At 51.4% G+C, this 26,740-nt stretch overlaps 1 protein-coding gene across 1 annotated transcript; it reads left to right on the forward strand.

The window, feature by feature from the left end:
• Positions 1-424: 424 nt before the first annotated feature.
• On the forward strand, positions 425-26,056 carry LOC309807333 (uncharacterized protein C8orf74 homolog; the record flags this gene model as incomplete). The annotated part of the gene is made up of 4 exons (XM_082626770.1): positions 425-472; positions 1,985-2,177; positions 23,077-23,480; positions 25,817-26,056. 4 exons carry the CDS (start codon positions 425-427, stop codon positions 26,054-26,056), a joined length of 885 nt encoding a protein of 294 aa, XP_082482896.1.
• Positions 26,057-26,740: the final 684 nt, after the last annotated feature.

The raw sequence follows: 26,740 nt of genomic DNA on the forward strand, positions 1-26,740 counted from the left end.
GCAAAAGGAGGCCCACCTTTCCACAGAGTCAGATCCCTACTGTGGAAGGAAGCAGAGAAGCGGGGCTTGGGTTAGAAGGAGAGGGGTGGGACTTGGTAGAATGTGGAGCATGGGGGGACCGTGTGTGTGTGTGTGTGTGTGTGTGTGTGTGTGTGTGTGTGTGTACAGGGAAGCCTGAGAAGGCTCACTGCCTGGAGGAGAACAGTTTATGAGGGGGAGGCTGGAGATAAGAAAGGGTTCCAGGTCGCCGAGCAGGTGTGGGGAGCTGGGACCCAGAGCCAGCTGGAGAGCAGGGCCAGAGGAAGGAGCCTGGGAGAGCCACCTCTAAGTGGGTCTTCATGACCTCACAAAGCAGGCACCCTCAGCATTCCTGAAGCTCTGAGTCAGTCCTGGCTAGGTCTCCTAGCAACTGGATGTAGAGGCCATGGCACTCCTGACACCCCAGGGAGTGAAAAAAGTCTTCCAACTTCAGGTGAAGAGAACTTGTGACTTTTCAAAGGAGGTGTGCTCAGATTGATCTAAGAGTGAGGTGTGTCCTCCGAGGGACCCCTGGACAGGATCCCCTGTCCCAGTACACCAGCTCTGAGGCCCGCCCGCCACGGGTGTGTGCCCGGGGGATGCCAGGCCAAAGTCCTCCCAGCCCTTGGAGCTTGGGGCTATTTTCCGGGCCTGCAGTGACAGTCCCTGATGCAGCAGAGCCCGCGTGGAGGGACAGAGGAGGTGGGCATGGAGGCACTGTGCCCACCCGCACTCCAAGGAGGGCCCGGGAGGCCCCAGGGTCTCGTCACAGGGGTGCCACCTTCACCAGGAGCTCCAGGGCCCTGTGAGCCCCCTGGGGTTGTATGCCAACGTGTGGAGGGAGGGTGTGTGTGTGATTGTGTGTGTGTCAGAGGGTGGGGTCTGTGTCTCTAGGGCAAAGAAGAGGGCAGATTTTGATGGTTTCTCAGAACCATTTCTGAGGCCGGAAGACATGAGCAAGGTGGGCACCTGCAGAGTGAAGAGAATCCAACCTGCAGGGCCCAGGCCTCTGAGCTGTCCACAGAGGGGTGTCCGGGCTCTGCTGCAGACCTCAGGCAAGAAGACCACAGGCCAGCTATGTGCACAGGTCAGCCTCTGACTGGCAGCCTCAAACTGTTGGGGAAGCCCCCGGCCCAGGACCTGTGATTTCACCACCTTCCCTGGATCTTCCAGCCAGCTGTCCCATCAGGTGCCAACCTAGGGATCTAAAAGGGCTGCAGGGGAGGAGAGAGTAGTGACCAGGGGCTGAGACAAGGCTCTGGGCCTTGCTCGGGCACCGTCTTCCATCGGTTCCCCCTCCCCTCACCCCAGGGGAGCTCCAATGTTTGGTGGTTGCCCACTTCATGCCACACCTTTTCTTACCCCCTCCTTGAAAGGCACTTGATTCTCCTACATGTGTTGATGTGATCTCTAAGAACCTTTCTGGAAGGGCCAGGTGAACTCTCAAGTAAAATGAATCCTAACCTATAGAGGGAAATAAGAGGTACCCTGACCAGTCTCTATTGCCTAGCTTCACCAAGCAACACACATTTCTCTGCTAAAGCATTGCATCTCCAAACCTCTTCTTGGCCAGTCATTTACACTTTAGTATGAATTTCATGATCAGATTGCCATCTCTGGAGCCGTTAGCTGGGTGGGAGTCGTCTCAGAGGAATGTCAAATTTTGTTTGAGGGAAGGGGAAGCGAGGATCATAATAATTCAGGACTTGACGCTGGCTGGAAGTGTAGAAACCTGGAACTGCAGCAGCTAGCATGAGAACACCCAGAGGAAGGAGCAGTGCTAGAAAGGTGAGGGAAACCTGTCCAGAAATGAAAGATGAATTCTGCCCAAGCATACCCCCATTCTGGGTCTCTCTTCAGGATGCTGCAGAGCATATGCTGGGCCCCCAGTAGTGTTTTGCCCAGTGACGATGGCATCCTGATTCCTCAGTCTCATCCTCCACCCCTCATATATCCTGCCCTGCAGAAACCAGAAGGTCGGGAGCACCTACGGAGACTGTTGAACTGGGGAGAGTTTGACGAGCTCAGAGACTCCCGCAGAAGCATCCTGCTGGACACCCTCTACGAAAGTATCATCTTTGCTGCGGGCAAAGGCCTCCCCTGGGTAGAGGTGGCCCAGGTGGTCAAATTCACAGAAGAGCTGCTCAGAGAAACCAAAGGTACGGGACATCCAGGGCAGGAGTCAGCGAGGCTTGGGGAGGGCAGACAAACTCAGGAGCTCTCCGAGGAGCCTAGAGCCCCTTCTTTTTTTTCCCCTGGCATTTAGCCTCCTTGTGTGCTCACAAAGAGGGTCCCTGTCCAGATTTTCTGGAAAGTGGAGCAAACAGAATGTCCTTGCTGAGTCCTATCCCTGATCTCCCTGGTGGAAACTCTTGCACCGCGTCAAGCTGTTCACAAAGCAGCCAGGGGTGTTTGCTTTTCAGTCAGTCATTTACACTTTAGTATGAACTTCATCATTAGACCCATACCTCTAGGGCAGCTAGTTGAGAGCAGGCTCAGAAGGAAGTTAATTTTTGTTTTAGAAAAGAGAGAAGGAGGGACCATCATTTAGAATTTTTGTTTTGTTTCTGCTTAACATAAGTGTGTCACTATTCTGCTTAAAGCCCTTCATTGACTTTTCACTGTACTCCTGAGAGAACTTAAATGGTTCCCAGCATCAGTGTTTGCTCTGCTGAGTGTCTTGAGGGAATCCTCTACAGGTGTCAGCTTGCTGGCAGGGATGGGGGAACCACAGTCAGGTTATGGAGGGAGCCTCTCTCCCAACCCTACCCTGCATTGGGCTTCAGGAGAAGAGGGTAAGCATCTCTCCCCGTGATCCATGGCACAAGGGGATGTGGCTACATCTGTCCACCCCTTAGGCTCTGAGTTGCCGATTCATCCGTTAAGCAAATCCATGACCAACATCGTAGTAATACTCAGCCAAGAATCATCAGTAGGTGCTAAGCCCAGTGGGTGAATGCTTGATGGGAAATGGGATACTTACGCACTTCCCAAGAACCTCCCCACAACAACCTCACTGATTGCAAAGGGGAAAAGAATGCTTTTACAGTGAGGTAGCCTGGCAGACACCTCCTTAATCAAATGATCCACCCGTAAGAGGACACAGAATACTCTGCCGCTTGACGGGATGCAAAAGAATTAGCCAGCCTCCTTCTGTGATGGTTCTGGCAAAGACTCAGAGCATGATGTCATTAAAAAAAACACTCCCAGTTAGGGGAACTGCACCAAGTCCTCTCCTTTAAGCTTCAAAGCATTAAGGTCTTGAGAACCAAGGAAAGATAGAGGAACTGTTCCAAACTGAAAGACACTGAGGTGATGTGTCCACTAAACATGACAGGTGGTCCCAATTCGGGTCCTTTTGCTGTAAAGAATGTTATTGGGACAGCTGGAGAGACTTGGGTCAGGTCTGGGGATTGGACAGTAGTGACGTGTCTCCAGATTCTGGTGGCTGTGGTTATGAATGTCCTTGTGTGAGGAAATGCACACAAAAGGATCCTGGAGGGTGGGGCATTAGGTGGATCACTTATTCTTTAAGTAGTTTGGGAAATTTTTCTTTGTACTATTTTCTTCTAGCTTCATTGAGATATAACTGACATACAATACTGTATAAGTTTAAGGTATGCAACATGATTTGATATATGAATATATTGCAAAATAATTACCACAATAAGTTTAATGAGCATCACCTCACCTAGTTACAATTTTTTTCTTGTGATGAGAACTTTTAAGGCCTACTCTCTTGGCAACTTTCAAATACACAATACGGAATTGTTAATTATAATCACCGTGCTGTACATCATATCCCCAGGACTTCATTATCTTATAACTGGAAGTTTGTACCTTTGGCCACCTTCGCCCCTTTTGCCCACATCCCAACCCATGCTTCTGGCAACCACCTATCTCTTCTCTACTTCCATGAGTTCAGTTTTTTCTAGATTCCACATATAAGTGAGATCATACAATAGTTGTCTTTCTCTAACCTTTCTCCCATACCATAAAGCTCTCAAAGTTCAACATGTCACAAATGGTAGGATTTCCTTCCTTTATGGCTGAATAATATTGCTGTGTGTGTGTGTGTGTGTGTGTGTACACACATATACATATATATATATACACACACACATATATAGTATATATTCACGTTTTCTTTATCCATTTGTCTGTCAATAGATCCATGGGTTGTTTCCATACCTTGGCTATTGTGAATAATGCTGCAATGAACATGGGGGTCAGATATCTCTTCAAGAGTGATTTCATTTCCTTTGAAAATATACCCAGAAGTGGGATCGCTGTATCATGTGGTAGTTCTAATTTTAGTTTTTTAAGGAACCTCCATACTGTTCTCCATAGTAGCTGTATCAATTTACATTCCAACCAGCAGTGCACAAGGATGCCCTTTTTTCCACATCCTCTCCAGGACTTGTTATCTCTTGTTTTTTTGAGGATAACCATTCGAATAGGTATGAAGTGAGATCTCACTGTGGTTTTGATTTGCATTCCCTTACGATTAGTGATATCGAGCACCTTTTCATGTACTTGCTGGCCATCTGTATGTCTTCTATGGGAAAATGCGTATTCAGATGCTTTCCCCATTTTTATTATTTTATTTTTAATATTTTACTATTTGGGTGTTTGCTGCTGAGTTGTATGAGTTCTTGACATATTTTGGATACTAACTCCTTATTGGACATATGGTTCACAAATATTTCTTCACATTCTGTAGGATGCCTTTTAATTTTGTTGATCATTTCTTTTGCTGTGCAGAAGCTTTAATTTGATGCAGTCCCACCTGTTGATTTTTCCTTTTGTTGCCTTTACTTCTGGTGTCATATCCCCCAAAAATCATTGTTAAGATCAACGTCAAGGAGATTTCACTGTTTTCCTCTAGGAGTTTTATGGTTTCCGGCTGTACTGTTTTTTTAATAGACTTTATTTTTTAGAGCAGTTTTAAATTCATAGCAAAATAGAGCAGAAGGTACAGAGATTACCCACAGAAACACTGTCTCCACACACTCACAGACTCCCCTGTTGTCAATATCCCCCTCCACAGAGTGGGTACATCTGTTACAGTCCATGAACCTACACTGATACATGATTATCACTCTAAGTCCATAGTCTACATTAAGGTTCCTGCTTGGTGTTATGCATTCTAAGGGTTTTGACAAATGTATCATGGTGTGCATCCACCATTAAAATATACAGAATGGTCTCACTACCCTAGAAATTCTCTGTGCTCCACCTCCTCATCCTTCCCTCCCCCTCAATGAGCAGAAAGTAGATCCTTCTACTCTCTCTGCAGTATTGCCTTTCCAGGAGGTCATATAGTTGGAATCATACAGTCTGTAGCCTTTTCAGACTGACTTTTTCACAAGTAATATGCATTTTCGTTTCCTACATGTCTTTACAAGGCTTGATAGCTACTTTCTTTTAAGGGCTGAATAATATTCCAATGTCTAAATATAAGGGCTGAATAATATTCCATTGTCTAGATATATCACAGTTTATGTATCCATTCATCTACTGAAGGATATCTTGGTTACTCCCAACTTTGGGCACTTACGAATAAAGCTGCAAGAAATATCTGTAAGTTTTTGTGTGGACATAAGTTCTCAACTCCTTAGGTAAGTACCAAGGAGGGTAGTTGCTAGATTCTATGGTAAGAGCATGTTTAGTTTTGTAAGAAAGCACCAAACTGTCTTCCAAAGTGGCTGCACCATTTTGCATCCCCACCAGCCATGGATGAGGGTTCCCGTTGCCCCACATCCTTGCCAACATTTGGTGTTGTCAGTTTTCTGGATTCTGGCCATTCCAATAGGCATGTTGTGGTCTCTCATTGTTTTAATTTACATTTCCCTGGTGACATATGATGTGAAGCATCTTTTCATAAGCTTATTTGCCATCGGTATATCTTCTTCGGTGACATGTCTATTAAGACTTTTACCCTTTTTTTCAGTCAGGTTTTTTTCTTATTGTCGAATTTTAAGTGTTCTTTGTATATTTTGCATAAGAGTCCTTGGTTAGATGTGTCTTTGGCAAGTATTTTCTCCCAGTCTGTGGCTCGTCTTCTGATTCTCTTGACACTGTCTTTTGCAGAGTGGAACTTCTTAATTTTCATGAAGTCCAGATTATCATTTCTTCTCTCACGTATCATGCTTTGGGTGTTGTATGTGAAAAGTCATTGCCAAACCCAAGGTCATCTAGATTTCCTCCTGTTATCTTCTAGAAGTTTAATAGTTTTGTATCTTACATTTAGATCTGTGACCCGTTTTGAGTTAATGATTATGAAGGGTGTAAGGTCTGTGTCGATTCTTTCGCTGTTGTTTGTTTCCATGCGGATGTCCACTTGCTCCAGTACCATTTGTTGAAGATTATCTTTACACCACAGTACTGCCTTTGCTCCTTTGTCAAAGGTCAGTCACCTATATTTGCATGGGTCTATGTCTGGGCTCTATTCTGCTCCAATGGTCTAGTTGTCTATTGTTTTGCCAATATCACACTGCCGTATGTACTTTTGGGGAAACTTTTCTTTAGTTTGAAAAATTGTTTTAGCATGAAAGTTTTGTAATCTGTAATTTGAGGTCCTCCACTGGTCTTCTGACCGAGATCGTAAACAGCTGCCAAGCAAACAGGACTCACAATGCCTTGTCCCAGATGCACCCAGAGCTCACCCACCTGTCCTATCAGCAGCACCCGAACGTCCAGTCTCACCACTTTTCACCACGTGCTCATCCACCACCACCTCTTAACCTGTCCAGCGCTTTCACATATTGTATTTCTGCACCCATTCACCAAACTGCACCGTGATTTTTTTCAGACACAAATAAAATCCCATCACTCCTCTCTTTCAAGCCACTCAGTGTTCCTACCACACATATTATGTGCACTTGCACCAGCCTTTTTTTTTATTTCTTGAGCTGCCCGGGTGCCCTTCCATGTCTCTCCTCCAGGCCAGCATTCCAACCCAGTGGTCCCAGCCTGAAGGCTTAAGCAAGACATGACAATGCTCATGGGCTGGTTGCAGGGATCCCTGGGCAATTTCATCCCACCTGAGACATCCCTGCCCCCTCGGGGCCTTCTTGGCATCCCTCTGGGTCCCGCACCCCACTGCTCACAGCAACGCCTGGCTACCAGAGTTCAGCCCTGTTGTTTGAGCTCTGCAGTGGCTCGTGGCCAGAGCAAACACTGACGAGCAGGAGAAGAATGTCAGCCCCAAGCAGGTGGGAACTCGGACTCTTTCAAGTTTCCATTAGAGCCTTCCCCAGGCTGAGCCCTTGAAAAACAGTGGATGATGATGCAAACCCAACTTCAAACTGAGGAGATTAGATTGCACTGGCGCTTTCAGTATTTCTGGCAATCACATACCTTACCAGTACAGTCTATCTATGTCTGGTAGACCTAAACCTTAGAGTTGCTAGGAGACTTGGTGATTCGAAAATGTAATTCCCTTTACTGCAGGGACACCCCTCAACCAGCCAGTGAGGTTTTCCCAGCCTTTGCTGGCACTCCAAGCCATGGGGCGCTCCCTCCTTCTGAGGCAATTCATTCCTTTATACAACCACTCTCGGTATTAGGAATTCCTCCTTATATCTAGTTAAACCCGTCTCCCGCACCTTCTACTCACACGCCCAGAGTGTGTCCTCTAGAAGCAGTGGGCTGGCCCTGCAGATACTGGATGGGCTTCATGCACCCTGACCATTACATCTTCACATGTCGACTGGACATCCCCAAGGGCCTTTTATCTTTTTTTTTTAAAGAGAAAGAAGGTTTATTCACAGAGAAGCACACTCCATAGACAGAGTGTGGGCCATCTTGGAAGGTGAGAGAAGGCCCAAAGCACATTAGCTTTTGACTGAAGACACTGGGCAACCTCCCTTGCTCAGAATCTTCCCCTGGACTATTTCCTGTCTTTATCATTCTTAACACTGCATCCTTTCCATAGACCCCTCCACCCCACCGCCCCACCCCGTCCCCCCTCTCTTTCTGCCCTTCCCTGGGCATCCTTGTGTTTGTCAATATCATTCTTTTTTAAAAATTTTATTTTATTTATTTATTTATTTATTTTTGGCTGCGTTGGGTCTTCGTTGCTGCATTCAGGCTTTCTCTAGTTGTGGTGAGCGGGGGCTACTCTTCGTTGCGGTGAGTGGGCTTCTCATTGCAGTGGCTTCCCTCATTGTGGAGCACGGGCTCTAGGAGCACGAGCTTCAGTAGTTGCGGCACGCAGGCTCAGTAGTTGTGGCTCACGGGCTCTAGAGCACAGGCTCAGTAGTTGTGGCATACCAGCTTAGTTGCTCTGCGGCATGGGGGATCGTCCTGGACCAGGGATCGAACCCATGTCCCCTGTATTGGCAGGCGGATTCTCAACCACTGCACCACAGGGGAAGCCTGTCAATATCATTCTTAAAATATGGCATCCAGATCCAACACAATACCACCTGCGATTTGATCAATGAAGTGATCAGGGATTTTATCATCACCCTTGTCCTGGTGATGATGCTCCTATTCATATAGCCTATGGGTATATTTTCTTTATCAGCATTAACGTCACAACCATATTGGACAGGCAGTGCACCATCCCTAGCCATTTTCCCAATCTTGCCCTTGCACATGGCCATGTTGAATGCACATGCAAGACTTTACAATCATCCCCACTGATTCCGTCTTGTCAGTGTTGGCCCATTGTTGGCTTCTGAGATATTAGTTCCCCAACCAGGGATTGAACCCGGGCCCTTGGCAGTGAGAACGCAGAATCTTAACCAGCGGACCACCAGGGAATTCCCCTTCTTACATCTTTTAACTCTTGATCCTGGGACATCCAGCTTACAAAATTTTCCTCTTTTATTTATTTTATTTTATTTATTTATTTTTTTGTGGTACGCGGGCCTCTCACTGCTGTGGCCTCTCCCGTTGCGGAGCACAGGCTCCGGACGCGCAGGCTCAGCGGCCGTGGCTCACGGGCCCAGCCGCTCTCTGGCATGTGGGATCTTCCCAGACCGGGGCACGAACCCGTGTCCCCTGCATCGGCAGGCGGACTCTCAACCACTGCGCCACCAGGGAAGCCCTTCCTCTTACTTTTAAATCAGCTCCAAATTTGTGAAACATGGCTGGTACAAACATCAAGTAGGAAGAAGCTCTTGGGTGGGGTCCCAGTGCCTGGAACTGGACTTGCCGAAGACAGCGTCCATCTGGGGGCTCCAAACCTGGAGAGAAGACTCAAATCCTAGTTCAGTCCCTTGCAGGACATGAGGTCCTGGGCAGCCACACCATCTCGGAGCCTCTAATTACACATCAAGAGAAGGAGAAAAATAAGAGCGCCCACTTCATAGGACTGAGGTCATGACAATGAAGCCCACAGCACAGCGCTTGGTGCCTAGCCAGCGCTCAGTGAGGACTGGCCCTTAGTTTCAGGAGGGACCACAGGGGCAAAGACCCGGAGATGCGATGGGGGTGATGTGATTCCGAGATGGCCTGATCCATCAGGTGTGGCTGGCCGTGCTTTGTGCACACCCCGCTTCACATCAGCCTCCAAACGTCCAGGAGTTACCTCAGCCCCTTCTCAAGAGCAGCAGAGATGGTCCCGAGGCCCTTTCTCCTCAGATGCGTCGCAGGGAGCAGGGCAGGACAACTGGCAGGGAGCAGGGCGCCTGGAGGTAAAGTGAACTGCAGACTCATCCCCGAAGTGCGGCTGCATGAAAAGAGGCAGATAAGGCGGTCCCGGCTCCACCCCCGGCTAACGGACCCGCTGTGAGTGCCGACTCCAGCTGACTCTGGGCTTGGAGGGTGAAGAGTGTGGGTGCAGCAGGGGAGAGCCACCCGAGGACCCGGCCTCCTGAGCTAGGCCCACACACCTCAGGCCCCGCCACGCTGTCATCAGGATGACGCCTGCTGCTGTAGAAAGCGGCCACGCTGGCCGGACATCGCCCCGCAGAGCCACGCCCACACTGCCTCCCAGAAACCCACCACTGGGACACTCACAAGAGTGTGAACAAGCGCATCAGTCCTCAGAGGCAGGGGTGGAATTTCAGCGGGCACCTCCTTTCTCCCCCGGACGCTCCTGCTCACTGTGCATCAGCTCCAGGCCCAGGCTGGGCCAGGCTAAAGGCCGCATAGCCGAGCAATCAGGCACCAAAATCTGCAGTCAGTAGGCCTGGATTCAAGTCTGCCTCCAACACATTGCTGTGCACCCTTGAGAGCAGTACTTGACCTCTCTGTGCCTTCCGTTCCTTACCTCTACAATAGGGCCATGATAGTTCCAACTCATAGGGCGGTTGGAAAAACTAAAGAGACAGGGCCTGCAGAGTATACTAGAGTGGGAGGCATGTAGGAAATGCTCGGCAAAGTTTAGCTCCCACCAGGCGTGGGGGTGAAGCAGGCCGCACAGCAGAGGCTGGCGGTCCGGGACCAGAGGTTGCTGCACGCTGCCCCCACCCACCCACCCCGGGGTCTTGCTGTCTGGGTCATTTCTTGTCTCTCCCTCCCCCTGCAGGCAGGACTGCACATGGGTTCAAGTCATGGGCCCGCCTAATGGAGGTCCAGACTGGCCCCTAAGGCAGGTGCCCCGCCCTCGTGCACACTGGTGAGGACGGCCCAGTGCCCACCAGCATGAGGAGATGGCGTCTCTTCGTTCCCCCTGTTAGGGGACCCCGGCCACCAGGGGCAGGAAGCTCAGATCCCAAGTGAGCTCTAGTGCTTCTCACCTCGTGTCCCCCCTGTCCCTTCCCCCAGGCACACCCCACCCATCACAGGTCGTGGGCCGTGGGATGCAGACAGCCGGGGTGGGGGTGGGGGGGGTCACACTGGCCGTCCAGCTCACCTTCCAGCTTCTGTTTCGGCTAAAGTCCACAGTGGGCTGTCCCTCTTGGAAGGTAGCTTCTCCAGGGATGAATTTTTTTTTTTTTTTTTGGTGGGGGTTAATCTAGGGCTAGTGATGGTTGAGTTCTGTTTGCATACTAGGTAACAAAGTTGGCAGACAGCCTTTAAGGAGGGTCCTGTTTGCACAACAATGATTCAGAGCTCTGCCAGGACGGCCGCCAGCTCGGCTTATCTCCCGGCCCAATCGAGTCTCAGAACCAGGAGGGAAAGCGTGGCCCATTATTCAAAAGCATAAGCTGATTCCGTGCTGGCAAATGGCTCACCAGGACGTCCTGGTCTCAGTCCTTTAGTCGGCACCTCCTCTGCCAGCCTCCGGGAAGCCCCGGGCAGATCCCATCCTGCTGCGTCCTTGGGGCCCAGGGTGAAGTCACCAGTCTGGACAGAAGGCTGCCAGCTCCATCCCGTGGGAGGAAATCACAGGAAGCAGCAGATTTGCATACGCTGCCTCGGGTCCCGGAGAGGAGAGGAGAGAGATGCTGGGGCATTTGGGGACCTCGGGGAGCTGCAGAGATTCAGGGTGCCCGGGGAAGCCCCACGATTCTTATCTCCGACGGGCACATTGCAGCAGGGGAAGGGGGTGGAGAGCAGCCCCCCACCCCACCCTGCCTCAGGCTTCACTCAGGGCTGGAGGCACCCGAGCCAGCGCAGATGCTCGCCCGGGGCCCGTGACCACCTGCCCACCATCACTTCAGCCACTTTACAGCTTCTGCTTCTTGTCATCATCGACATCTGGCTTCTCTCTGCTGCTCCACCTGGACGTCTGGGCTAGGAAGAACCCCTTCCCTGCTGGCCTGGCCCCCAAATCCTGAGTCTGGGAGGAAGTGGGCCTCAATGACCGGCCGGTGGAGGCACGAGGCGGCCAGGCGAGTGTCCAGTGAAGTGCGTCACGGCACTGGCATCTGCCGTCCTACCCACGGCCATTCCTGATTCTCCCGGAAATGTCATCCAGGCAGCTGTAGGATGGAAGGCAGCCACCCCAGCCAACCCCGACAGCCCGGGGCTAAAGGGAGGCAATGACTCCCCCAAGCCCCCTGCACGACCTCTCCCTGCCAGCGCACTCACGGCCATGCCCGGGGCCACGCTGCCAGCCCCCAAGCATCTGCCCACACTGGCGAGCCTCCAGCCATTCAGGAGCGGCCCCGCAGAGAGCAGGGGCCCTTCTGTGTTCCTGAGAGGCTGCCTGTCCAGCGGCTTTCTCCTGGGCAGCCGAACCCCACGCCTCTCAGACCAAACCTGGAGGAGGGGCCTTTGGAGGCAACTTTGCTGATGGAGAGTGGAAGTTTCCACAGAAGCCACTGACTGAGATCTTAGAGCATCTCTTGGGGCAAAGGTACAGCTCTCATTCCAGAGATCCCTCCCTGAGTGTATTCGTTTGCTCGGGCTGCCATAACCAAGTTCCCCAGACTGAGTGGTTTCAACTACAGAAATGTGTTTTCTCATCGTTCTGGAGGTTGGAAGTCCAAGATCAAGGTGTGAGCAAGGCTGCTTTCTGCCAAGGCCTCTCTCCTTGGCTTGTGGATGGCTGTGTCCTCATTCCGTACCTCACATGGCCTTGCTTCTGTGTCTTGTCCTAATCTCTTCTTATAAACGCATCGGTCATATTGGATTAGGGCCACCCACGTGACCTCATTTAACCTTAATCCCCTCTGTAAAGACACTGTCTCCAAGTTCAGTCACATGCTGAGGGGCTGGGGCTTAGGATTTCAGCCTATGAATTGGGCGGAGGCGATGGGGAGTGGGGGTCACTGTGTTAACACAGCCCCTGACACCGAGTGGGGTCACAGCCCACCAGGAGAGGATGAGCCCATCAATCGGCCAGAAATCAAAACTGTGCCGTGGAACCTTCCCCAACCTTCCCCGAGGGGCTATCCCTGCTGTGTAGCGGGGCACAGAGATCCTGACATTTCCTCATGTAGCATCTGTAAGCCTCACTGTGACCTTGCATCATGGGCATTATTTTAAAGATGAAGGAACTGAGGCCCAGAGAGTTTAACTAGCTTGCCCCGGGGTCAAAGTGGAGTCAGGATTTGAACCCAGGTCTGTCTGACAGCAGAGCACATCCCCTACCCCGCCCTCCCACCTCCACCCCTGGCCATGCGACCTTCCATCTTGACCACAGGGCACCTAAGAAGCTGAGGAGCCCCCAGCCCTGCGGTGAGTGGAACAAGTCTGCTGGCACGCGGGGGGCGCTGAGCACCTGGAAAGCCAGGTGGCACACCTGGGGACTGGGCTCCTAACTTGGTCACCTGGAGCTACTCCCAGCATAAGCCTGGGATCCTGGCCCCCAGCAGGACGGCTCCGATGCGGCGGGTGGCGTAGGCCCAGCCCAGAGGGTGAGCTGTGCCCGTCGGCTAATGTGTTCTTGCATGGATGTGCCCAAGTGTGGGTAGGTGGTACTGGTGCCCTGGGGACCAGAGCTCTGGCCTTTTGGAATGACTCCCTGTTCTCCCTCTAACTTCCCACGTTCTTCCTCGGTCGGCTGGACATCTTGGTCAGTCTCTGAGTTCCCCAGCAGCAGAGGGGACAAGGGACGAGTAAGAAGTTGCCAAATTTTAGTCTCAGTACAGTGCCCTGTCCCTGAGACGGTGGGATTACGTGGTCATTTTCATCTCGGGGATGATGATGATGAGGAGGAGGATGAAATCCAAAGTCAAAGGCCCCTCACCAAACTTGAGATGGCTGCAGAGGGCACCCACGATGCCCTAGATGTGGCTACAGGGGACTGTCAGCTCAGTGGAAATCACCATGGCTTCTTAGAGTCAAAAGGACCCGAGAGGTCACCTGATCCAAGGCCCCTCTCACCACCACACACACACATCATTCAGGATTTCTCTCCCCAGCTAAATGCCTCCTCACTTCTCCGCTGATAAAGCTCTTGCTTCTAGAAATTTCTTCCTGCTTCTGAACTGAAATCTGTCTCTTTGAGCCTTCTGCCTGTTGGCTCCCGTTCTGACCTCCGAACCCTCCCAAATCAGCTTAATCCTGCCCCACTCACTCAGCCATTCTCCAGCAAGCGTCGCCAGAGCACCGCGCCAGGGCGTGGAGAAGAGCGGACATCCACTCAGCAGTCCTGATGTACAAGCCCTCCACGTGGATCATCTCATTTAATGTTCACACCAAGCTCTGTTGGGTGGGTACTCCTGTCCCCATTTCGTGATGATGCAACTGAGGTTCAGAGAGGTTAGGTAACTTGCAAATCGTCACACAGTAAAAAAAAACCCAGCATTAACCCTGAGATCACCTGGCCCCAGAGTTTTGGCAGTCCTTCTTGCCAAAGCACTTTAGCATTAGCCAACTTCTTGAGGAACGGGGGTGAGGGGAGCATTTGCTAAGCAGACAAGGCAGGGGACCACTATGGACAAAGAGAAAAACTTGGGCAAAAGCCCATGACAGTCTTTAAAATACCCGACCCTGTGTTTGCCCTTTGAGTCCCAGGAAAGTGAACAGAGAGAAAATCTCTAAAAGGACAACAAAGTCTTTCTAAGTCTTAATGTGTAGGTAGATTTTTCCTTTAATGTGACTATTGGTTTATCTTTAAAACAAACACAAAAAACCTAGTGAATGGGAACACAGCAGGGTACTTGCTCAAAAAATTAAACATACACTTACCCTATGATCCAGCAATTCCACCTCTGGGTATATACCCCAAAAAAGTGAAAGCAGGGACTGGAACAGATATTTGTACACCCTTGTTCATGGCAGCATTACTCACGATAGCCAAACAGTAGAAGCAACCCATCAACAGATGAATGGACAACCAAAATATGGTCTGTACATACAATGGAATATTATTCAGCCTTCAAAAGGAAGGAAATTTTGACACACGCTACAACATGGATGAACCTTGAGAACATTCTGCTAAAGGAAAGAAACCAGTCACAAAAAGATAAATACTGCATGATTCCATTTATATGAAGTAACTAGGGTGATCAGATTTGTAGAGACAAAGTAGAACAAGGGTTGCCAGGGGCTGGGAGGAGAAGGTAAATGGGGAGTTAGTGTTTAATGGGGAGAGAGTTTCAGTTTTGCAAGATGAAACAAGTCCTGGAGATGGATGGTGGTGATGGCTGCACAGCAATGCAAATAGACTTAATGTCACTGAACTGTGCACTTAAAAATGGTTAAAATGGTAAATTTGATGTCGTGTATATATATATATATATATATATATATTTTTTTTTTTTTTTTTTTGCGGTACGTGGGCCTCTCACTGTTGTGGCCTCTCCCGTTGCGGAGCACAGGCTCCGGATGCGCAGGCTCAGCGGCCATGGCTCACGAGCCCAGCCGCTCCGCGGCATGTGGGATCCTCCCGGACCGGGGCACAAACCCGATGTCCCCTGCATCGGCAGGCGGACTCTCAACCACTGCGCCACCAGGGAAGCCCTGTCGTGTATATTTTACCACAATAAACATAAAATTAAAATGCCCTAATGGAAGTACTGTACTTCTGTATATTCCATATCTTCTGTTCACTCCTCAAAAATACTTCAGTAGCTGAGGTATACTCGCCTTGGAGTTGGGGAATCTGGGTTTGAGTCCTGATTTTGCATAGGTCCACTAAGCGTCAGTTTCCTCATCTGTTAAATGGCAGCAATTACCTCTATTATAAGTTGATTATGACCAATTAAATAAATTGATGGATAATTAAATGCTTTAAAACTGTAAAGTAGCCTGCCAGCGTAGGCTGGTTGTATTATTATTTATTGAGAGCTGAACACTGGGCAACAACTACACGTCCAGAGTTTTTTGGAAAGATCCTCTGGAGCAGGTCCCTGCCACCGGGGAGCTCACAGTAGCAGGAAGAGAGAGAAGAGAATGCTCCAGAGTTGTTGGGGAGAGCTATGAACTATGGGGTCACTCAGTAAATGGTCTCACCAGAAGAGTTGCCCCTTCCTCTACCCTCTGAACCCCCTAACTGGGGACAGCCAACTCCCAGCCATCCTTTGACCTCAGCAGCCAGTGTGGCCAGGAGAAAAAGCACATCAGCATCCATGACCCACCCCCAGCAAGGTAGAGAGAGCTTCCAGGTGAGGACCTAGGAGGGAGTGGATTGAGGAAAACCAAGCTCTAGGAATGCATTACCCTAGGAGCATGCGGGATCCTCTGGAAAGCCAGATTTATCCCAGAATAGCTCACAGTCCCCGGGGAGCTGGACGCCATACCTAGAACCTTCACGATGACAATGATGACAGCCACGTTATGTACTGAGTGCCTCTGTGTACCTGGCGCTTCGGAAAGCTCCGTCACACATGCCCACATCTAACCCTACGAGGTAGACGTTTCTATTGCCTCCATTTTACAGCTGAGAACACTGATGTCCAGAGAGGCAAAATAACTCACACAAGTGGTTAAGAAGCAGAAGCAAGCTGTGAGCCCATGGCTGTCTGAATCCCCAGTCTGTGCTCTTAAAACCACACCAAGCTCTAAGGAACGGCCCCAACGTCAAGGCCATCTTCAGGCCAGGGGCTGCCCTGGGCTCACTGGGGGCCTCTTCGTGACTGAATGGTGCCTGAAAACAGAGCACGTGGCTGGCAAGGTGCAGTACGACCAGAACCTTGGCACTGTGGTCAGAGTGCTGACCAGTCAGCAGCTGTCAACATCCAGGCAAGACCCTCCACCAGCAAAAAGATTACAGCTCGCTGAAGGTTCAGATGATGGTTAGCATTTTTTAGAAATAAAATATTTGTTAATTAAGACATGTACATTGTTTTTTAGACATAGGGCTATTGCACACGTAAGAGACTACAGTATAGTGTAAATATAACTTTCATACACACTGGGAAACTGAAAAACTCGGGTGACTCGCTGTATTGCAATATTCGCTTTATTGCAGTGGTCTGCAACTGAACCCGAAATATCTCCAAGATCTGCCTGTATTTGCCTCAACTAAATCTAAGAAACATTGCATAGGCTCAACCCTTTTGGGCCATTTGCTGAGCCTATTAGCATATTTTGCTGAGCTCATTAGCACATTAAGGACATCTGTTTAATTTCCCTGGATCCAACATGTGTTCAAGGTCATGCATTTTTATGTTAACACTTGTTGCAAAAGAACCTTTGGAAAACTGTCACCGAGAGGGTTGGGGAGCCCTTCCAGTGTCCATCTCCAGGGTCTACAAAGCAAGCCCAAGCCTCTTGGATCTGGATGCTGAAAGGAGCCTTGCCCGGTCAGGCTGGGGTTGGAATTCTGGCTGTGCCACTCACCAGCTGTGTGCCTTGCAGCAAATCCCTTGACCTCTTGGAGCCTCAGTTTCTCTCACAGGTAAAGTGGGGATGGTGGCTAATCTGCTCACCTTGCTGGGAGGAGTTGGGCGGAGCCTGAGATGACCCAGGGCGTGCAGGCCGCAGAGGGAGCTTCCTGAACAAGAGTCCTCTCCCCGTCAAAGAAAACACACCCCTTCTGAGCTGGTACCGGCGCCGCGGGGCGGATGAGTTTGGCAGAACCTTTTCCAGAGCAGAAAGGGGACAGGGAGCAGCATTCGGGACCCCGGATGGGGGTGAAGTGGAGGGTGAAGTGGTGGGCTTTCCTTTCCCACCATCCCGGGCTGCCCTGATAGGTGCTCGGGTATTGGGAAGGATAAGCCGGGCCAGGCTGCAGCCTGACTGGGTTCCTCCCCTCACACCCAAGGCAGGGACAAACAAACTGGTTTGTCATGGGGCACCCGTGGCAGCTGGGTCCTCCCCCTCCCCCACCCGAAGGAGCAGCCCCTCTTCTCCTTTCCCAGCCCCCCAGGAGGCACCCCTGTGCTCGCCCTCGCCCAGCCCCAGCCCCAGCCCCGGCCCCAGCCCGTGAGGGATGGGAGGGAGGGAGCCCAGAGCGCCGGGTCCAGGCCCAGTGCCTTTTTGCCCTGATGCTGGAGCAACTGGGCTATTCCACCCACGTTCTGGCCCCGCGCTCCCCTCCGCCCCTCCCCTGTGCTCGGTGCAGGTACTGGCCTCCAGGCCCTTGGGGACCGTCTTCAGGAAGTGCCTAGCAGCCAATGCAAATGAAGGCCACTCCCTGTATTTGAAGAGCAACTTGCAAGGACAGATCAGCCCTCCTGAAGCCAGAGGCTTCTCCCTGAGACTTAATCCTTGGCATCCTGAGTCATCAGGGGCTTCTCAACCCATGACAAATGGAGGGTGATCTGGGGGCCAAGTGTGTCTCGTGAGCCAGCTTGGGACAATTTTTGCTGAAAACCAGAACTGGTCCAAAGAGTGTCTTGGGGCTGAAAGTTAGAATTCAGCCCAGGGGTCCTTCCCTGTTGACCCGGGACAAGGCCCACACTTGGGTTCTGTGGCTGAGGCCATGGCCAAGCCCGTAGGAGGGCATCTGCCAGGATGACAGGCAGCTGGGACACCTGGGGGTGTTAGCGCGACGGGGCTTGCACACTTCTTGATTCAAACCTGGACTCTGTGCATGGCTGCCGGGGCTGAGTGGAGAAGACCAGGGCTGGCCTAGCCGAACGAGGCAGCCGGGGCTGCCCATATCTGGAGGGTGCAGGTGACCCCAGCCCCACGTGCTGCCTGGCCAGGTGGGAAGAGGAGTAGGGTGCCTTCCTGCAAATCCAGTTCCTCAGAGCCCAGAGAAGTTTCCATGATTCACCTCACCAAGTTCACACAAAGATGCCTCCATACAGGCCTCAAGTCCAGCTTTGATTATCAGAAACCGATGACCTCACACTGCTGCCTGCCCTCGGGGACACTTTCACCGGCCATCCCAGCCATCCTCCACATACTACCCTACGGAAATACCTGCCTGACGTCTCGCTTCTCAGCTTAATGCCTCTGAGTGGTCCGCAGCTCCGAGCCGAGATTCTTCACTCTTCCTTTAGGAATTTGATGATTCTCTCTAATGTGCACTCTCCCCAAAAACAATGTGCTGCAAAATTCTAGATGCAATTCTGGGGTCCCGGTCAGTCCTGAAGCCCTTCCTTGGATGTCCTTGCGTTTCGTGAATTCCGGTTCAAGAGCCCAGCTTCTGTGATGAAGTCCAGCTCTCTCATGCGACCTACACGGCTTGCCCTCTGCAGACTGAAGACCTCAAGCCGTCTGTCCCCCAGCCCAGTCCCCCAGACTTCAGCCTTGCCTCCCAGAAACTCTGAACCAGGTGTGGATCCCTGCACCTGCCCCTCTGCTTCTATGAGTTCCACTTTTTTAGATTCCACATACAAGTAGAATCACACAGTATTTATCTTTCTGTGTCTTGCTTATTTCAATCAGCATAATCTCCTTCAGGTCCATCCATGTTGTTGCCAATGACAGAATTTCCTTCTTTTTTAAGGCTGAGTAGTATTCCATTGTGTGTGTGTGTGTGTGTGTATCACAACTTCTTTAACCATCCATTCATCTACAGACATGGCAGACACTTAGGCTGTTTCCATATCTTGGCTCTTGTAAATAATGACATGAACATGGGGGTACAGATATGTCTTCAAGATCCTGATTTCATTTCTTCGGGTATATACTTAGAAGTGGGATTGCTGGTTCCTTTTGAGAAGCCATTTTAGATGTTTTTCCCTAACTGCCCCTGCTATCAAATTTTAATATCCTAAGTATTCTGTATGTCTGATTATATACTATATGTATATCTGCTTTATACATAAAAAGATTACTCTTTGTATGCGATGCAAGGTTAAAGATGACTAAATAACATTTTAAAGTTAGATTAAGAACTGAAAAGCCATCAACGTTTAACTTAACTATACTTTCTGAGTAAATTTTAATGTGACTTATTTACGTACGTAAATTGTCAAATTACGTAGACAAAGAAGAATTTATACAAATATATAATGATGAGAGCAATGCAATCAAATCTTAAAATGTCATTCAAAATTGTTATTTTTCTGGCAAAACAATGGACAAAATTAATTTCTTAAAAACTATTTTCAGTAAATTTAACTTTCAACTTTTGCTTAATACAGCAAGGTAACCAGTTGATAAGGCTGTGGTGTGGGGTGGAGTGGTCTGGGAGGCCCCTGTGAGAACCAGTGGGACCCACCGGATGCTCTCCAGCCTGCCAACCTCCCAACCCCCAGCCTTTCATTTCCTCAAATGGGCCATGCTTTATCCAACCACAGGGCCTTTGCACAGGCTGTTTCCCCTCCCTGCTTTCATTCTTTTCCACCTCTCTTTGTCCAGTAACTCCTCTGACACTCCCCATCTCAGCTCCTTCACCACTTCCTCAGGGAACTGCTCCCCAATTTCCCTGAGAAAGTCACTTCTTTCTACTGTGCACCTGCCCAGGCCTATGTAGCCCTGAGCAGGGTTAGACTGTCTGTGTGTTTCCCCCCAGCCTTTCACCACCTTCCTGGACCATAAATGGGTTCTTGACACATGGAAAGAAGGCTCCTAATGAATATTTGTTGAAGGGATAAATGAACAGCTCCTTCACCACACTTCACATGTCAGAATTTGTTCATTTACTCACTGGATACCTATCGGTCCCTACTGAGCACAGAGCCCTGAGTTGGGGGCTGAGAACAAAGAGGGGATGTCATCTGTTCAACAGTCTCCTCTTCCACAGACTGGAAGGTCTCTGAGGACAGGGGTCACAACAGAGGTAAATGTCCCACGCTTATCATATACTCTTGGTGTCCCCCGCCCCTGCTCCCCAAGGGTCCCCAGGAAGAGCCTGGGAGTCGGGCAGGCCTCTATCCCCCTCCACACCTGGCCATCAGTCCCGCCACTCAAATCTGCCCCTTCTGCCCACGCCTGCTGACCTGGCACTCCAGTCCGGACTGGGCCGCAGTCTGCCCACAGGCCACCACGTAACCAGAGTCTCCCTGGGCAAGCCCTGCACTGCCTGGAGTACAAGGCCCTGGCTTCTGAACACAGCGCTCAAGGCCCTCCTGTGTGCCTTCCACCCACCTCTCCACTCAATGCTTGCCGCTTTCTGCCTCTACATTTAGGTGCCAACAACAACACACTCGGTCTTGTTCCCCACCCATGCCATGTGGCTGCTTGTCCCTCTGATCTTGCTCATGCTGAACCCATGCCATGCCTCCCCCCACCATCTTTGCTGGCTCAGTCCTACTCAGCCTCTGAGATGTCACTCATGCATCATCTTCTCCAGGAGAACCCCATCCTTGACTGAGCATTCCTCATCACCTGATTCTGTTCCTCGTTACACATGTATTAACATTTGCTTGTGTATCTCTCCTGTGAGAGCTTTGAGGGCAAGAGTTGCGTCTGATAAGACACATGATAATATTGCCAGAACCTAGCATAGTGCCTAGTAATTAATAGGCCCTCAGGAAGAGTTTGACAAATTAATTGTTGATGGATGGAGAGATGGATGAATGGATGGTGAGTGACTGGATGGTTGGATGGATGGAAAGATGGATGAATGGAGAGAGGGATGGGTAGATAGATAATGGATGGACGGGTGGATGGATGAATGGGTGGATGATGGATGGATGGATGGATAGAGAGATGGTTGGCTGGAGAAATGGATGAATGGATGATGAGTGAATGGATGGGTGGATGGAGAGATGGATGGATGAATGAACAGACCAATGGAGAGATGAAAAGATAGAATGAAAGAAGTGGCCAGGAGAGACTCTTCTCACAGCACAGAAACACATGCCTCTTTTCCTACAGCATTCATTGATTACTACCTTGTCGTGGGTTCTGTGCAAGGCGCTTGGACACGTCATCCCATCTGGTGCCCCTAACAATCCTATGAAGTACACATGCCTATCCCCCATTTTACATGTGAGGGAATGGAGGCCCAAGAGTCACAGCTCGGAAGGGACGGAGCTGTGTCAGCCACCCAGGCCCAGGGCCCTCCCCTCCACCACCCTGGGACACAGCACCATCTCGGGCCTCGGCGCCTGCTGACTTGCCTTGAAAGGAAGGGGAAGCACAGCCCACTAACCTTTAACTCTGTGCAGTGGAGAGGCCTCCCTCCTTCCATCCCCCAGGAGACTGAAGCCTAAATCCCAGTGACACCTCCCAGCACTTGCTAACGAGGCTCACGGTGGAGCAGCGCTCCATGTACTAATATTTCTCTAAGGCCCTGATACCTCTACCTTCTCAGGACTCAGGGGAGAGTTAAGGTCAATAGGCTCACGCAGATCCAAGAGTGAGGGGCCAAAGTGAACGCAGAATCGGTGGCGGGTGAGGAGGGTTTGAGAAACAAATGGTGTGGGCCGGGCTGAGACAGCCCCTCCTGAAGGCGCATGGGGCACCCTGGCTGGGGCGGGGAGACTCCACCAGGGCCCCGTGGGGGGGCTCCGCCAGGGGGAATGAGGACGGGGATCTATGGGCAGGCTGGCCTCCACCCCAGGAGGAAAGCCAGGCTCCCCGCATGCAATGCCCGGTCTCTGTCTTCAGTAGACGGAGCGGTGGAATCCCCAAAGCCTGTGCCCAGCTCCCGATCTGAAGAGCTGACACCGAGTCAGGAGGTGGGAGAGACTTGGCCGAGGTCACAGTGCGCCTCGGGGATGGCATCCGTGTGAGTACTCAGGTCTCCTCGCACTGGGGCCAGGGTCATTCTCTGTCCCTTGTCCTGCCCTCTCCCTGCCTGAGATCCGTTCACAGGACATGCACCTCATTTAGCTGGGACCCTTTAATGAACCATCCCTATCTTAAGATGCAATCATATGCTGGGGAGAGTCCTGCCCCAGCTCCAACCACACCCCTACCCCAGGCTTCTGACAGGCTTGTGAGCAAGAGGCGTGACAGGGAGGACATGGGAGAAGGCGGTTTACCCTCCAAGGAGTGTTGCCTGGTGCTACCCTTAGAGCTGATTGATCTTTGCCCCGTCTAAACAACACTTGCCTAACTCTGTGACCCAAGTCGCCAGTATAATGTCTCTCCAATCCTCTCATGCTCCACTCGATTCAGAATCCTTTTTTATACCCTCATATCCTTCCCAAAGGGTTTGAAGTGGAAACAACATAAAGCACAGCTGAAATAAGTCTTTAAAACAAGAGTTATGTGTCAAAATATAGGTAAGGCGTGAGATAACCGTATCAGAACAAATGGGATAAATGTAAGCTACTGCATAAAACTGCCTCTGAGCGTCCCAGAAGCCAAGGTAAAAGGGGAAACATGATATGCACTCCATGGCTTTCAAGACCTAATAAATGGTGACATAGAATAGCTGGTAGGACGTGGACTCTGGGGTCCAAGTCTGTATCAATCAGCCATCAATGCAGCTTCAGCCCCATTCACACTCGACGCCCGGCCCCTCTGTGCCCACAGGCTGCTCCATCACTGAGGCTGTGACGATCCTGGGGAACAAGCTCAGAGATTACCAGGGGCAGTTGAACACCACCCACCTGCTGGCCCAGTGCGACTACTTCCACAACACGTTCATCCGCCACTACAAACTCTACCAGTATGTCCTGGGCCAGGACCAGGACGTCAAGCTGACTGTCACTCACCTGGAGGTGTGTGTGCCACCCCAGCCCCTCCCGCTGGCTGTGGGCAAGGACCAGGCCGTCTGGAAGCATGAACAGCAGGTGGTGGAGCTCAGCGCGGCCGAGGTGCAGAAGCGGGCCTACATGCTGCAGCTGAAGGAGGCCCTGCGACTAGAGCAGCAACATCTGTTGCAGGAGATACTCCCGGAGCTGCCCGGGTGCCAGCACCAGGTCCTGAAGAGAGAGGTGAGGTGGGGTCCTCGGGGCGGGAGGAGGCTCGCCTGCCCCCCACCAACGTCCCTTCCCACAAAGAGGACGTCCGGGCTGGACCCTGAGGCCCGCAAGAGGTCCACACACCCAGGAGAGGGCAGAAGGGGACAGGCTTTGCGTGCACGTTGCATGAAACATCCCTGAGATGTATAATTCATGGCCCCATTTTAGTGATGAGACAACTGAGGCTCGGAGACTTTAATCGCCTGGCCCAAGGTCCCCAAGCTAGCCTGTGGTAGAGTTTACATTTGGACTGAGGTCTGGCTGACCCCAAAGTCCAAGTCCTTTCCACTGCAGATTCTGCCAAAAGAGCTCCCAGGCTGCGAACCACCATAGATTTCCTCAGTGCCCTTCGTCTGCTGCAGAGCCAGCATCCATGGAGGATGCCTGGGTGGGGTGGGGGGACATGAAGGAAGGGCCGTAGGGGACAGACAGCTCAGGGCAGTGATGTGATGAGGTGGGGGAGGGTGTGTGGAGCTAGGAACCTGGCTGCCCTCTTGGCAGGTCTTAAGGACTACTGGGGCTCCAGGAGCCAGAGTCCCTGATGCCCAGCTCTTCAATAAATGGCGACTAGCTTGGTCCCAGGGCAGCCAACTCCTTGAGGGCCTGGCCGAGTCTAACTTCATTTTTCAACTATATGTAGGCACTGATAACATCAGTGTTGCTTGTCTTTGAACACAGGGACAAGTGTGTGCGTGTGTGTATGTATGTGCGCGTGTTGGGGAGGTTGGAGCTGGGTGGGGACGGGGAGTCTCAGGGACTCTGTGTTCCGAAAGCGGTCTGGTTCTGAATTGTCAGCCAAAGAGTGGGTGGCTTTGGGAAGCATTCCTTTAAACGTGCATAAAACACTGGGGAAATCTCTAAACAACAATGAGTACAATGGAACCAGTGATACTCTTCTGAGTTTAAGTCTTCCCGGTAAATAGCGCATCGGCTGCTCTTCATGCGTTGAGCGGGGACCCAACAGAACACAAGCAACGGCTTGTCTCCACCTCCTTCAAGGGACCTTCCAAGATACGTGGGCAAGGCCACGGGCGGAAGGGGCCCCCTCCCCTCCGCTGCCCCCAGCTCCCCTGCAGGCCTCCATTACTTGGCTGCTGGTCCCTGCCAGGTGGAGCTTGTAGGCTAGAGTCCCCTCCGCTCTGTGCCCCTGAGCTGGGGACACTCAACACCGCAGGATAAACACGGTGCGTCTTCTTGGAGCCCAATCCTCCCCGACGCCCTAGGGGAAGAACACTATTTTTCTAGGGCAAATGTGAGATTTTGCATGGGATTCTAAGTTAAAATGTGAGATCTCAAAACAATGACTTGTAGGTAACCAGATACTCAAGGTATGTCCCCTGACACTCCCAGGACAAGCATGACCTCTCCGCTACTGACTGGTTGCTTGGGCAGGGAACTTGGAGAAACACAGTCACACGGTCCCTGTCGCCAGGATCTTATGATGCCATGGTCCTGATTGCGATGACAGACAGGGTCTCCTGTTTAACCTGGCGCGTGGTGGCTGAGTTTTCAATCTTCCCCAGTCTGGCTAGTTGGGGGACACACCCCCTCTCTGAGCAATTTCCCCTGACCCCTCCGATGAAGCCTGCAACTGGAGCTTTGAGATGTGAGAATGAGATGAGGGCAGAAGAGGAAGGGGGCTGGCATCCAAATGGAGCTTCACCAGGGACCTCCCTGGAGGTCCAATAGTTATGACTCTGAGCTTCCACTGCAGGAGGTGCCGTTTGGATCCCCGGTTAGGGACCTAAGATCCCACATGCCATGCTGCGGGGTCCAAAGAAAATAAAAACTGGAACTTAACCAGAAAGTAGGGGATATGGGGCTGGCCTCTGAGCCCAGAACAGTGTGAACAATAAATGACACACTCAAATGGGGTGAGTGCCGCAGTACGCCTGAAGGAGGAGGAGGGAAGAAGCTAAAAGAGAGCTGTAGGAGAGGGCCACAGGGAGGGAAGTGCCGCTGCAGGTAGAGGACCATGGCCATGTCCAAGCCCAGCTGGCTGGCAGGAAGATGAGAGACTTCTTCCTCTCCCCACCCTCAGATCTCCTGCCAGGGTCTCCCATTGGCTGAACTCAGCCAGCAGCCACAGCTCAAGGGAGCTGGTGGATGCAGACCTTAAAAGTCAGCCTCCCAGGGCACAGAGTGGGGTGGAGACAGATGGAGAGTAGGTCTGGGGGGGCATGGAAGGTCCCAGCACACTGAGAAAGGAGGCGGCTGTGTTGAGAAGTTGCAACTGCATGGGACTCTGTCTGCAGACGGCCTGAGCCTTCCCCAGGCCCTGTTCACCAGCCACATTCCATTTCTTTCAGGAGCTAGAAAATCTCATCAACGAGGCCATTCACATCCAGATTGAATGCCTGAAGGAGCTGCTGCAGTCTGAGATACAGATAACCTTTGATATTTTGGACCTGAAACTACAGAAGAAGATTCTAAACCTCAACGCTCCCACCCTTTCCCCGCTCCCCGTCACGGGCCAGTCAGGCCAAGATGAAGCTCTTAAGTTGTACAAAGCAAACAAAGGAAGGAAAGCAAAAGCAAAGAAGAAGTAAAGGCCCTGGTGGCCACGGTCCGAAGACTGACTGAGGAAGAGCCACTGACAGATAGAAAAGGATTATGTGGTGCGCCCAGCGCCCCACAGGTCAGAGGTTTCTAGCCATTAAAAGAAATGAAACAACACTCACCATATTTTCTCTATCTTCTTGCTGGAAACCATCCTACACCCCCTGAAAGTCCAACCCAAATGGATTTTCCTTGCGTGGAGGAGAGGGCTGTCCTGTGAGCCCAGGCAAACATCACTGACTAAGCCTGAGCTCAGACACGGACGACAGAACAGCCCCCAGAGGGCTTCAGCAGGTAAGAGGGAGGGCAACACCGGACGCCAGGAAGGACCTGCGGCCAGCACAGTGGGTGGAAACAGGGGCTGGGACTCCTTCCTCTCTGAGGTTTGTACGGGGCGATCCGTCGCGTGCAGCCTGCCCAGCCTGCCAGGTCTCCTGCTGGAGGACGCACACCTCTGCGATACTCTGCCTTCTGTGTGAATCCACACCATTTAGCCGGAAGCAGAGGAAGAGGTGCCCTCCTAGACGTCAGAGACCTGGCGTTGAACCCGGCTCTGCCGCTGGTCGGCTGCGTGACCTTGCTCGTGTTCCTTCATCTCTGAGCCCAGGTCTCTCTCCTGTCAAGTGGGAGGCCTGCTGCCTAGTGTGGAAGGCCCCTCTCACGTTAACATCCTA

The sequence above is a fragment of the Mesoplodon mirus genome, assembly GCF_964341445.2.
Source record: "Mesoplodon mirus genome assembly, chromosome: 1".
Lineage (NCBI taxonomy): Eukaryota > Metazoa > Chordata > Mammalia > Artiodactyla > Ziphiidae > Mesoplodon > Mesoplodon mirus.